Source organism: Panthera uncia, chromosome E1 (genome assembly GCF_023721935.1).
Source record: "Panthera uncia isolate 11264 chromosome E1, Puncia_PCG_1.0, whole genome shotgun sequence".
In the NCBI taxonomy this organism is placed as follows: Eukaryota; Metazoa; Chordata; class Mammalia; order Carnivora; family Felidae; genus Panthera; species Panthera uncia.
Genome location: NC_064814.1, coordinates 44983219 through 44996070, shown reverse-complemented (window position 1 = coordinate 44996070; position 12852 = coordinate 44983219). Strand labels below are relative to the sequence as shown.

Here is a 12852-nt window from a genome sequence, read left to right as displayed (position 1 = left end):
GTGATTTGGCTTTCATCTCTCTTTTCTTTACCACTTGATTTTATTCAATTATATTGTTTCTCTTAATTTTTCTAGTGTTTATATTCTTAAATGTATACCTTATATCTCTGCTACTTACTTTATCAGTTTTGGATGAAATCTCTGACCCACGTTGAGGAAATAATGTACTTAATTACCTCTTCTTTTTCCCCTCCTTAATTTTAATTGTGTGTACACTATTAATGGTTTACAAACATTTATATCCTGTTGTGTGGCCACAGTTCACAGGTGTTTTAATCTTAGTTCTCCAGTTAAAATAGCTTCACTGCTCACTGCTAGTCTATTGCTATAGTTTGTCTCTTGGTTGTTGAATTTTTCCATTAGGGATTTTTTTTGTTTGTTTGTTTTTTCACAAAGGGATCATGGAAACCTATGTTCCTTCAGTTCTTATATGCTTAAAAACATTTGTCTGTTGTCATTATACTTGAAATACAATTTTGCTGAGTATAAAATTGTTAGGTAACATTTTTTTCCTCTAAGGGCTTTGTAGTCTGTGTCCTTTTGTTTTCTGCTATTAAATAGTGCTGTTGTGTGGAAGTCTGAAGTCAGTCTTTTTTTTTTTTTTTTAAGATTTTATTTTGGGGCATCTGGGTGGCTCAGTCACTTAAGCATCTGACTCTTGGTTTTGGCTCAGGTCATGATCTTGCGGTTTGTGAGTTCGAGACCCTATCGGGGTCTGCTTGGGATTCTCTGTCTCCCTCTCTCTCTGCTCCTTCTGTGCTCTCGTCATTCTCCCAAAGTAAATAAACTTTTAAAAAATATTTTATTTTATTTTTTAAATATTTATTATTTTTGAGAGAGAGAAAATGTGCAAGCAAGGGAGGGGCAGAGAGAGAGGGAGATAAAGGATCTGAAGCAGGCTCTGTACTGACAGCAGAGAGACCAGTGTAGGGCTCAAACTCGTGAACTGCGAGATCATGACCTGAGCTGAAGTTGGATGCTTAAGCGACTGAGCCACCCAGGTGCCCCTATTTATTTTTGAGAGAGAGAGAGAGGGGGGTGGGAGGGAGAGAGGGAGAGAGAGAGAATCCCAAGCAGGCTCTGTGGTGTCAGTGCAGAGCCAGACTCAGGGCTTAATGTAATGAACTACAAGATCATAACTCAACCTGAAACCAAGAGTTGGACACTTAACTGACTGAGCCACCCAGGTGCCCCTACTTGTTAATTTTTTAAGTTCATTTATTTATTTTGAGAGAAAGAGGGAGAGAACACATGTGTGCAAGTGTGGGAGGGGCATACATAGAAAGAGGGAGAGAGAGAATCCCAAGCAGGCTCCACACCTGTAGCACAAAAGCTTGACACAGGACTCAAAACTCACAAACCGTGAGGTCATGACCTGAGCCAAAACCAAGAGTCGGACTCTTAACCAACTGAGCCATCCAGGTGCCCCTAAAGATTTTATTTTTTAGTAATCTTTATGTCCATTGTGGGCTTAAACTTAAGAAATCTGAGATCAAGAGTCGCATGTGTCACCAACTGTACCAGCCAGGTGTTCCCTGAAGCCATTTTTTTCTTTTTACCCTGTTGCCCTTCTTCCCCCAGTAGGTGGTTTAACTTTTTTTACCAAGGTGTAAAAACGATTTTTTTCTTTTAATCCTTAAAGTCTAGTAACTTTTTTGGTACATGTGTTAGTATTGCTAATTCTGAATTGGTTTTTCAGTATTGCTAATTCTGAATTGCTAATTCACTGAAGATTCAGTGAATCTTCTTGTGGGGGCAGGGGATTATTTTGAATAATTTCTTTGTTTTCCTCCTCTGGTTTTCTTATTCAGGAAGACCAATTAAGTGTATGAGGGGTCTCTATTATCTGCTTCTCCCGTATTTTTTTTTTCTAATTTTTTAACTTCTTGTTCATTTCATTTGTTTATTCTGATATAGTTAACTACTGTAAAATTCCCCCTCTGTACTGTATAAATCAGTGGTTTTTAGTTTTTAGTTGTGGACAGTATTGTGTCATCACCCCCACAATCTCATTCCTCAATTCCATTTCATTTTTGCGTGCTTTTTTAAGTCTTGTTTTCTTTGTCCTGTTTTGTCCTTCTTATGCATCACTGAAGCCTATGATGTTAATTTGTCCCATCCATGATTAGTGGTGTTAACTTTGATCACTTGTTTAAGGTGGTATCCATCAGATTTCTTCATTACAGAGTTACTGTTTTCTCCTTTGTAATTGATAATTTGTGGGGAAGTACCTTGAGACCATGTAAATATTCTGTTTCTCATTGAACTTTGTACTATTTTTAGCATCATCCATTGATGATTTAAAAAAAATTTTTTTTAATGTTTATTTTTGAGAGGGAGGCAGAGTTGACTGGGGGAGCGGTAGAGAAAGGGGGAGACAGAATCTGAAGCAGGCTCTAGGCTCTGAGCTGTCAGCACAGAGTCTGATGTGGGGCTCGAACACACGAATGGTGAGACCATGACCTGAGCGCTCCCCCTGGCTTTTTAAAAAAATTTTTAACGTTATTTTTTTGAGAGAGAGCATGGGTGGGGGAGGAGCATAGAGAGAGAGGGAGTCACAGAATCTGAAGCAGGCTCCAGGTTCTGAGCTGTCAGCACAGAGCCCGATGCAGGGCTCAAACCCACAAATGGTGAGATCATGACCTGAGCCGAAGTCAGACGTCTAACCGACTGAGCCACCCAAGTGCTCTGAGCCCCCTCTCCCCACTTCAAAAAAAATTTTTTAATGTTTGTTTACTTTTGAGAGAGACAGAATGTGAGTGGGGGAGGGGCAGAGAGAGGGAACCACTGATGATTCTTAATTGAAAAATTAGCATTGTGATTGCCAAGTATAATTTTCTACTCCTTCATTACTTCTACACATTTGGTAATTATCATTCTAGTGTAAATAAAAGCTGTCCTTTCTCCCCCATTTATTTATCTATTTATGTAAGTATAGACTCATGTATATTTTTCTTTTACTCTGGGGATATAATCCCTTGATGGCATTCTTCATTCAGATTGTCCCAGATTTGGTCAGTGGGTGCCCCCTTAACTGGCCCACGTCCTTGTGACTTTCCTCATCTTTGAGTATGTCCTATTTTCTGATACAACGAAATGTTCTAGGTTTATCTTATACTTTCTCCTACTTCAGACCTGGAATAGCCATTCTACTAAGGAACTCTGATTCCTTTTAGTGGGAATGGTATTTGGAAACTAAGATCTGGAACACTAGTTATGCTCATTGCTTCTAGGTTCTGATTATATCTCTTGAGATTCCCCTATAGCCATCTTCTTTAGATTATATTAAAGTTCCATTTTTTTAAATTGAGGTATAATTGACATATACCCGTTTTAGGTATATAATCTAATGATTCAATATTTGTATATGTTAAAAATGAACACATTGGAGTGCCTGGGTGGCTCAGTTAAACGTTGTACCCTTGGTTGCAGCTCATGTCATGATCTCACGGTGTATGAGTTCGAGCCCCGCGTGGGGCTCTGCACTGACAGTGGGGAGCCTGCTTGGAATTCTCTCTCTCCCCCCACACTCTGCCCCTACCCTCCTTCCTCTTTCAAATAAATAAATAAACTTAAATTTTTTTTAATGAACACATTAAGTCTGCTTAATATCTGTCATCATATAGTCACATTTGTTTTCTTGTGATGAGAATTTTTTTTTAAGTTTACTTATTTTTGAGAGAAAGGCAGAGAGAGTGAGTGAGAGGAGGAGGGGCAGAGAGAGAGGGGGAGAAAGAGAATCTCCAGCAGGCTCCACATTGTCAGCACGGAGTCCGATGTGGGGCTTGAACTCACAAGCCATGAGATCATGACCTGAGCCGAAACAGAGTTGGATGCTTATCTGACTGAGCCACCCAGGTGCCCCCATCTTGTGATGAGAACTTTTAAGATTCTCTTAGCAACTTTAAAATTTGCAATATGGTATTATTTACTATAGCTACCATGCTGTACATTACATCTCCATAACTTCCTTATTTTATAACTGAAAATGTATACATTTTGGCCCCCTTCATCTATTTTCACCCACCCCCTGCCTCTCTCTGGCAGCTACCAGTCTGTCCTCTGTCTGTGAGGTGATTTTGTTTGGTTTTGATTTATTTTAAGTAAACTCTACCCACAGCGTGGGGTTTGGACTCACAACCCCAAGATCAAGAGTTGCATGCTCTATCAGTTGAACCAGCCAGGTTCCCCTATGAGGTGTTTTTTGCTTTTTATTTTCTTAGATTATTCATTTAAGTAAGATTATAAGGTATTTGCCCTTTTCTGTCTAATCTTTTCTACTTAGTGTAATGCCTTCAGGGTCTACCACCTGGTCTACCACCAGTTGTTACAAATGGCAGGGTTTTTTTTTCTTTTTTTTTTTTTAATGTTTATTTTAATTTTTTTTTATTTCTAAGAATATTTTTATTATTAATTTATTTATTTATTCTTTTTTACATAACAATATTTCCTTTATTCCGGACTCTGATACCACTTTCCTGATTCTTTCAGCTTTCACAAACAGGTACTGCTCTTTCCCATCGGGTCCCAAAGTCAATGTAACATGTTTAAAAAAAATTTTTTTTATAACTTGTTTTATTTTTTGTTTTATTTTTTTTTTTTTTTAATTTTTTTTTTCAACGTTTTTAATTTATTTTTGGGACAGAGAGAGACAGAGCATGAACGGGGGAGGGGCAGAGAGAGAGGGAGACACAGAATCGGAAACAGGCTCCAGGCTCCGAGCCATCAGCCCAGAGCCTGACGCGGGGCTCGAACTCACGGACCGCGAGATCGTGACCTGGCTGAAGTCGGACGCTTAACCGACTGCGCCACCCAGGCACCCCTTTTTTATTTTTTTAAATTTACATCCAAATGAGCGAATAGTGCAACAATTATTTCAGGAGTAGATTCCTTAGTGCCCCTTACCCATTTAGCCCATCCCTCCTCCCACAACCCCTCCTGTAACCCTCAGTTTGTTCTCCATATTTATGAGTCTCTTCTGTTTTGTCCCCCTCCCTGTTTTTATATTACTTTTGTTTCCCTTCCCTTATGTTCATCTGTTTTATCTCTTAAAATCCTCATATGAGTGAAGTCATAGGATTTTTGTCTTTCTCTGACTAATTTCACTTAGCATAATACCTCCAGTTCCATCCATGTAGTTGCAAATGGCAAGATTTCATTATTTTTGATTGCCGAGTAATACTCCATCGTATATGTATACCACGTCTTCTTTATCCGTTCATCGGTCAGTGGACATTTGGGCTCCTTCCATACTTTGGCTATCGTTGATGGTGCTGCTATAAACATTGGAGTGCATGTGCCTCTTCGAAAACAGCACACCTGTATCCTGTGGATAAATGCCTAATAGTGCAATTGCTGGGTCGTAGGGTAATTCTGTTTTTAATTTTTTGAGGAACCTCCATACTGTTTTCCAGAGTGGCTGCCCCAGTTTGCATTCCCACCAGCAGTGCCAGAGAGATCCTCTTCCTCCACTTCCTTGCCAACGTCTATTGTTGCTTGAGTTGTTAATGTGAGCCATTCTGACAGGTGTAAGGTGGTATCTCATTGTGGTTTTGATTTGTATTTCCCTGATGATAAGTGATGTTGAGCATGTTTATTTATTTTTGAGAGATAGCAAGAGCCAACGTAAGTCAGGAGGGGCAGAGAGAGAGGGAGACCGAGGATTTGAAGCGGACTCTGTGCTGACAGCAGATAGCCCGATGCAGGGCTGGAACCCAGTGAACTGTGAGATCACGACCTGAGCCAAAGTCAGATGCTTAACTGACTGATCCACCCAGGTGCCCCAGATTTTTTTCATTTTTATGGCTGAGTAATATTCTTCTGGGTGCGTGTGTGTGAGATTTCACATTTTTTTAGCCATTTATCCATTCATGGACCCTTAGATTGTTTCCATGTTTTAACTATTATAAATAATGCTGTGTGAACATAGGGATGCATATATCTCTTTTGAGTTAATGTTTTCATTTTCTTTGAATAAATACTCAAGTAGAATTGCTAGACCATATGGTAGTTGTATTTTTTTTTAATTCCTGTGTAGTTAACATACAATGTTATATTAGTTTCAGGTGTACTGTAATAGTGATTCAACAATTCTATACCTATTCAGAGCACATCATGTCAAGTGCATTCCTTAATCCCTGTTACCTATTTCACCCCTCCCCTCTGGTAACCATCAGTTTGTTCTCTGTAGTTAAGAGTCTGTTTCTTGGTTTATCTCTCTGTGTCTCCCTTTCAGTACTATTTTTAATCTTTTGAGGCACCACCATTACTGTTTTCCATAGTGGCTGCACCAGTTTACACTCTCAGTGAAAGCTTTGTTCTTAATCTCATTTTTTCCCTACAAACTAGTATGCTAAAACATTTTTTTTTTTAATTAATCTTTATTTTTGAGAGAGAGAGAGAGAGACAGAGCTTGAGCAGGGGAGGGACAGAGAGAGAGGGAGACACAGAATCCAAAGCAGGCTCCAGGCTCTGAGCTGTCAGCACAGAGCCCAATGTGGGGCTCGAACTTACGAACTGTGAGATCATGACCTGAGTTGAAGTCAGACACTTAACCGATTGAGCCACCCAGGTGTTTCCCCCCACCTGCCCCCCAAAGCATTCTTAAAGGTATAAGAAATAGTTATATTCAAGTATATTGTGCAGTTTTTGTATAGATAACAAACAGACCTGTATTCCTAAAATCTAATTCTGCCCATCATCACTCTTTGTAAATTCTTTTACTATTAAAATTGTGTTTGGGGTGTCTGGTGGCTCAGTTGGTTAAGCATCTGACTCTTGATTTCGGCTCAGGTCATGATCTTGTGGTTCTTGAGTTCAGGTCCTGTGTCAGGCCCTGCAGTGTCAGCACAGAACCTGCTTGGAAGTCTCCTCCTCTCTGCCCCTACCCTGTGTGCTCACTCTCTCTCTCAAAATAAATAAATAAACTTTAAAAAAAACTAAAGTTGTGTTTTTTTAACAGTTGTTTGTTTGTTTTTGGTTTGTTTATTTTGAGAGAGTGAGAGCAAGCAAGCAGAGGAGGGCAGAGGGACAGGGAGAGACAGAATCCCAAGTGGGGCTCTGTGCAGCATGGAGCCTGCTTGGGATTCCATTCTACAGCTCTGGGGTCATGACCTGAGCTGAAATCAAGAGTTGGACGCTTAACGGACAGAGCCACCCAGGTGCCTCTCTGAACAGTTTTTTTTTTAATTTTTTTTTTTTAATGTTTATTTAGTTTTTTGAGACAGAGAGAGAGCATGAACGGGGGAGGGTCAGAGAGAGAGGGAGACACAGAATCTGAAGCAGGCTCCAGGCTCTGAGCTGTCGGCACAGAGCCCGACGCGGGGCTCGAACTCACAGACTGTGAGATCATGACCTGAGCCAAAGTCAGATGCTCAACCGACTGAGCCACCCAGGCGCCCCTGAACAGTTTTTTTTAAAGTAGATCATGTCATCTTTAACCGCTGATTGTATATTCCTCAATAATATGTGTTCAATAGTGTTACTGTATGCTTAGTATCACAGAGCAGAAGAATAAAGAATTTGTTAGGTGTCAGACTGGAAGATAATGGAAATATTTACTGTTGCTTGGTTATTCTGTGTCTTCAATAATTGTCTTGATTGTTCATGTCTCTATAATTTGCTCTACAAATATTTGAGTACTATTGTACTTAATTCATAGTATGCTTCATAAACCCTTAAAATTTTACCTGGAACGACCCTTAGATTTTGTATTTTTCTATTAGAGAGAGGAGGCGGGGGGAGAGAGAGAGAGGGAGGGAGGGAGGGAGGGAGGGAGAATCCCAAGCAGTCTCCATGCTCAGCAAGAAGCCTGACGCTGGGCTCAGTCCCACCACCCTGGTATTATGACCTGAGCTGAAATCAAGAGTTGGATGCTTATTTGACGGAGGCACCCAGGTGCCCCTCTTATCCTGTTTTCATTATCAAGCATTTTATATTACTTTCTGCTTTTAAACATGATTTTCAAAAAGTGTTAATGTCAAATGATGTTAATAATAATAGTGAAAACAGGCTAGGGTTTGTAAAATAGTTACTATGTACTGGGCATGATGCTAACTACTTTTCTCAGTTTATCTCACAGCAAAACTATGATATAGATGCTGTTATCCCCATAGCTGAGGAAACAGTCTCATGGAGGTGAGATAACTTGTCCAAAGTCACATAACTAAGTTAAGGAGATAATCAGGCAGGAATTGGAACAGAGGCACTCTTGTCCTCTATGCTCCTTGTATGAAAATGCAATACTTTTGGTGGAAATTTATACTGCCTTTCATAAACTGTAATTGTATTAAACACCCATATATGTATGCCACTGTGAATGTTCTGCATAGTTATTTATGTGTGATCTAGAAAATTCAAATGGGTGTTTGGTATTGTGTGGCTGATGTAGAACTTGTATAGCATAGTAAATCTTACTGATCAGTTTTGTTTCTTTTTCTCCACTCCTCAGTCTTAATTTTAAAGACCCCGAAGCAGTCAGAGCTCTGACTTGTACTCTTCTAAAGGAAGATTTTGGACTTTCCATTGATATTCCATTGGAAAGACTGATTCCTACAGTTCCCTTGAGACTCAACTACATTCATTGGGTAGAAGATCTGATTGGTCATCAGGACTCTGACAAAAGTACTCTCCGAAGAGGAATTGACATAGGTATGTATATATGGTTTTAAATTCTTTTTTAGGGGCGCCTGGGTGGCGCAGTCGGTTAAGCGTCCGACTTCAGCCAGGTCACGATCTCGCGGTCTGTGAGTTCGAGCCCCGCGTCAGGCTCTGGGCTGATGGCTCGGAGCCTGGAGCCTGTTTCCGATTCTGTGTCTCCCTCTCTCTCTGCCCCTCCCTCGTTCATGCTCTGTCTCTCTCTGTCCCAAAAATAAATAAAAAACGTTGAAAAAAAAAATTAAAAAAAAAAAATAATAAATTCTTTTTTAGCTGAACATAAGTTTCATAAATTTTGCAATGTCCGTTTCTTTGTAAACTTCTCTTCTGGGTATTTGTGTGTGAAAGAAGCTGGCTACAGATATTACTGTTCTTTTTTGCTACACTTGGGCTTTTCTGCCATTTATTTCTCTTGAGAAGGGATTTTCAGCACCAAACAGGGAGCAGGGGTATAACAGTGCAGAACGCAAGTGAGGCTCTTGTTTTCTTACCTTTTCAGATTACCATATTGATGTCTGTGTCTTTGGGGCATTATTTTTACTCTGAATTATTTGGTGTTAATGCAGTAGTCCCCATATTGGGATACTGTGTGATAGCCATTTAATAAAAGATCATGTGGGCTGAATACTTTAAGGAATCTCTCTCTCTCTTTTTTTAAATATTTTATTTATTTCTGAGAGAGAGAGAGAGAGAGTGCAAGAGCGGTGAAGGGGCAGAGAGAGAGGGAGACACAGAATCTGAAGCAGGCTTCAGGCTCTGAGCTGTCAGCACAGAGCCCGATGCGGGGCTGGAACCCACAAACCGTGAGATCATGACCTGAGCCAAAGGCGGAGGCTTAACTGAACTGAGCCACCCAGGTGCCCCAGGAATCTCTTTATTAATAGAGGACATTTAATCCAAAATCAAAGAGAGGGAAAAAGTCATCGATTTAAATTAAGATGTTCTCTTAGTTGTAAACTTGTAACAGTGGAAAGGACTATCTGTTCATTTGGGAGATTAAGTGGAAATACAGAAGGAAATAAAGCCAGGGTGTGTTTTGCAATTATAAGTGTATTGTATGTTTATCATAGCCAATGTTTTATTTTATGGGGGGGTGGGGGCACCAGTGAGCAAGGGGCAGAGAGAGAGAGAGAAAGAAAGAAAGAAAGAAACAAACAAACAAACAGGGAGGGGCTTGTGGTTTACCCGAAGTGGGGCTTGTGCTCACCTGTTGTGGAACTCAAACTGGGGAACTGTGAGATCATGACCTGAGCCAAAGTCAGATGCTTAATGGCTGAGGTACCCAGGTGCCATATCATAGCCAATGTTTTAATTTGATAGGGTTAAGAAAATTTTTTAATTCATGGCGCCTGGATGGCTCTGTTGGTTAAGCGTCCTTTTGATTTTAGCTCAGGTCAGGATCTCATTGTTGTGAGATCGAGCCCTGCATCAGGCTCTCTGCTCTCTGCTGGGAGTGGAGCCTGCTTAAGATTCTCTCTCTCTCCTCCCTCTGCCCCTCCCCTCCCCAGATAAAAAGTAAAGGAAAAAAAAAATTTTTTTTTAATGTTTTACTTTATATTTGAGAGAGGGAAAGGGAGACAGAATCTGAAGCAGGCTACAGGCTCCAAGCTGTCATCACAGAGCTTGATGTGGGGTTTGAGCAGTGAGATCAAGATCTGAGCCAAAGTCAGACACTTAACTGACTGAGCCACCCAGACACCCCCCAGAAAAATAAAGAATAAATTTTAATTCTTTGGCCTTTATTAGTCCTTTATGGGAACAAAGCTCTGTGGCCCTATTTCAAACTATAGTTAATAGGAAACATACTTTCTAGATAGTAGTAGATGTTTAACTTTGACTTTTTTTTTTTAACTTTGACTTTTGTATGCATTTTCAGCGAACATTTTCAGTCCTCCTCATACATGACCTTTTTAGGTCATTTATTGACTCCTCCATTCTCCTTTATGCATGTTCCTCCATGGGCTTCCTCTGGTTTTCCTCTTTCCCTTCTAGTCACTCTTCTCCCCTTTTAGGCTTGCTTTCCTCTGTGTGGCCATTAGATGTTGAGAATCCTTAGAGCTCAATCTTTAGCCCTTTTCCTATTGAGCATCCTACTTCTGGGCAATTTCACCCACATCTGTGACTGTTTCCCACCTCCAATCATATAACCCACATATTTATATATTCTGCCAACTTGGATTATCTTGAGCTGTAGTCTCTTATGTCGGCAATACAGATTTCTCAAGAACATCTCAGACTTTGCCATGTCCAAGAACAGACTCATTGTCTTTTCTTGATCATCTTGGTCCTTTTTCTTCATTCCTTATTTTTAGTGGATCCACCACAATCCACTTTCTTTTTTTTTTTTTTTTTTTTAATTTATTGTCAAATTGGTTTCCATACAACACCCAGTGCTCACCCCAAAAGGTGCCCTCCTCAATACCCATCACCCACCCTCCCCTCCCTCCCACCCCCCCATCAACCCTCAGTTTGTTCTCAGTTTTTACGAGTCTCTTATGCTTTGGCTCTCTCCCACTCTAACCTCTTTTTTTGTTTTTTCCTTCCCCTCCCCCGTGGGTTTCTGTTAAGTTTCTCAGGATCCACATAAGAGTGAAAACATGGTATCTGTCTTTCTCTGTATGGCTTATTTCACTTAACATAACACTCTCCATTTCCATCCACGTTGCTACAAAGGGCCATATTTCATTCTTTCTCATTGCCACGTAGTACTCCATTGTGTATATAAACCACAATTTCTTTATCCATTCATCAGTTGATGGACATTTAGGTTCTTTCATAATTTGGCTATTGTTGAGAGTGCTGCTATAAACATTGGGGTACAAGAGCCCCTATGCATCAGTACTCCTGTATCCCTTGGGTAAATTCCTAGCAGTGCTATTGCTGGGTCATAGGGTAGGTCTATTTTTAATTTTTTGAGGAACCTCCACACTGTTTTCCAGAGTGGCTGCACCAATTTGCATTCCCACCAACAGTGCAAGAGGGTTCCTGTTTCTCCACATCATCTCCAGCATCTATAGTCTCCTGATCACAATCCACTTTCATCCTTGATATTCTTTGATAGGTCTCTCCATTCTCACCGAGAATGTCTATCATTTCCTGTTGGTTTTGTTTCTTAAATATTTCTTCAATTATCTACTTTCTCCATTTCCGCTGCAGCCATCTCAGTCCAAGTCACTGTTCTCTCCCCTGGTCTACAGATTACTTTTTAACTATTCTTCTCATCCACTCTGTTGCCTCTCCATTTCATTCTCCAGAAAGTATGTATAAATCCATACATACTTGGTCACATCTTTATGGCTTTAATGGCTTCTTATTGCTTCTGTGATAAATACCCAATATCCTGACTTAGGCTGTTAAAACATCCATTGTCTGTTCCCTACCCTCTTCTCTGGGCCTCTCTAAGTCTCATCCAGTGTGGTTTTCTTCCTTATTTTCTACAGTTTTGGTCTTTAGTCCTCTAATAAGGCACCATGAATGTACATGTTGTTCCCTCTACCTGGAACTTCCCCATCGTCACCTTGTTAGAATCTCATTTATACTGTAGTTGTCAGCTCAAGCCTTATTTTCTCAAGAAAGCCTTCTCTGACCTTCTAGCATGAGACAAGTTCCTTGATTATAAGCTTTAGAAAACCATGTTTCTTCCTTCAGGGTATTTGTTGTAATTTTTAACACACTTTGACTTGTCTGAATAATGTCTTTCTTGGCCACTAGATTGCAAAGTGCAGAACCTGTTAACTTTTTTTGCTTACTATACTATCCCAAGGCCTAACAAAGTTTCTAGCTTTCTAGTAGAAGTCTGATAATAATTCGTTGAATGTTCATAGATAAATACATCATTCTTTCAACATTCAAAATTCTGAACATCCCATATGAGCTAAGCAGTATGTAAAAATGAGGGGTTTAGCTAATGCTCTGCCCTTTTATGTTCATGGCAGAAGACTGGTTGATGGGTTATAGAAAACTCAAGAGCCTACTTGGTACTAATTTATTTTAATTATGCCCCAAACTGTCTAAAATAACACTTGGGGATATAGGAGGTTAATGGATTTTAGCTCTTCACAAGGGGCGCTCTAGCTGAAATCACATTCATTCTAATTAGGGTTTTATATAAATTCTTCCCCCAGACTCCATCAGTTTGCTCTAATTTTATGATTATACACTTTCCATTTTTATTTATAATTACAAGTGTTATTATCC

The 12852-nt window shown here is 39.9% G+C and overlaps 1 protein-coding gene across 2 annotated transcripts in view; it reads left to right on the top strand.

Moving 5' to 3' along the window:
• METTL16 (methyltransferase 16, N6-methyladenosine) overlaps positions 1-12852 on the top strand; it is an 81772-nt gene that overhangs the window by 22160 nt on the left and 46760 nt on the right. For both annotated transcript variants that reach the window (XM_049636783.1, XM_049636782.1), the window contains exon 3: positions 8450-8649. In XM_049636783.1, coding sequence (XP_049492740.1) covers positions 8450-8649 — 200 coding nt within the window. The remainder of the gene's footprint in view (positions 1-8449; positions 8650-12852) is intronic.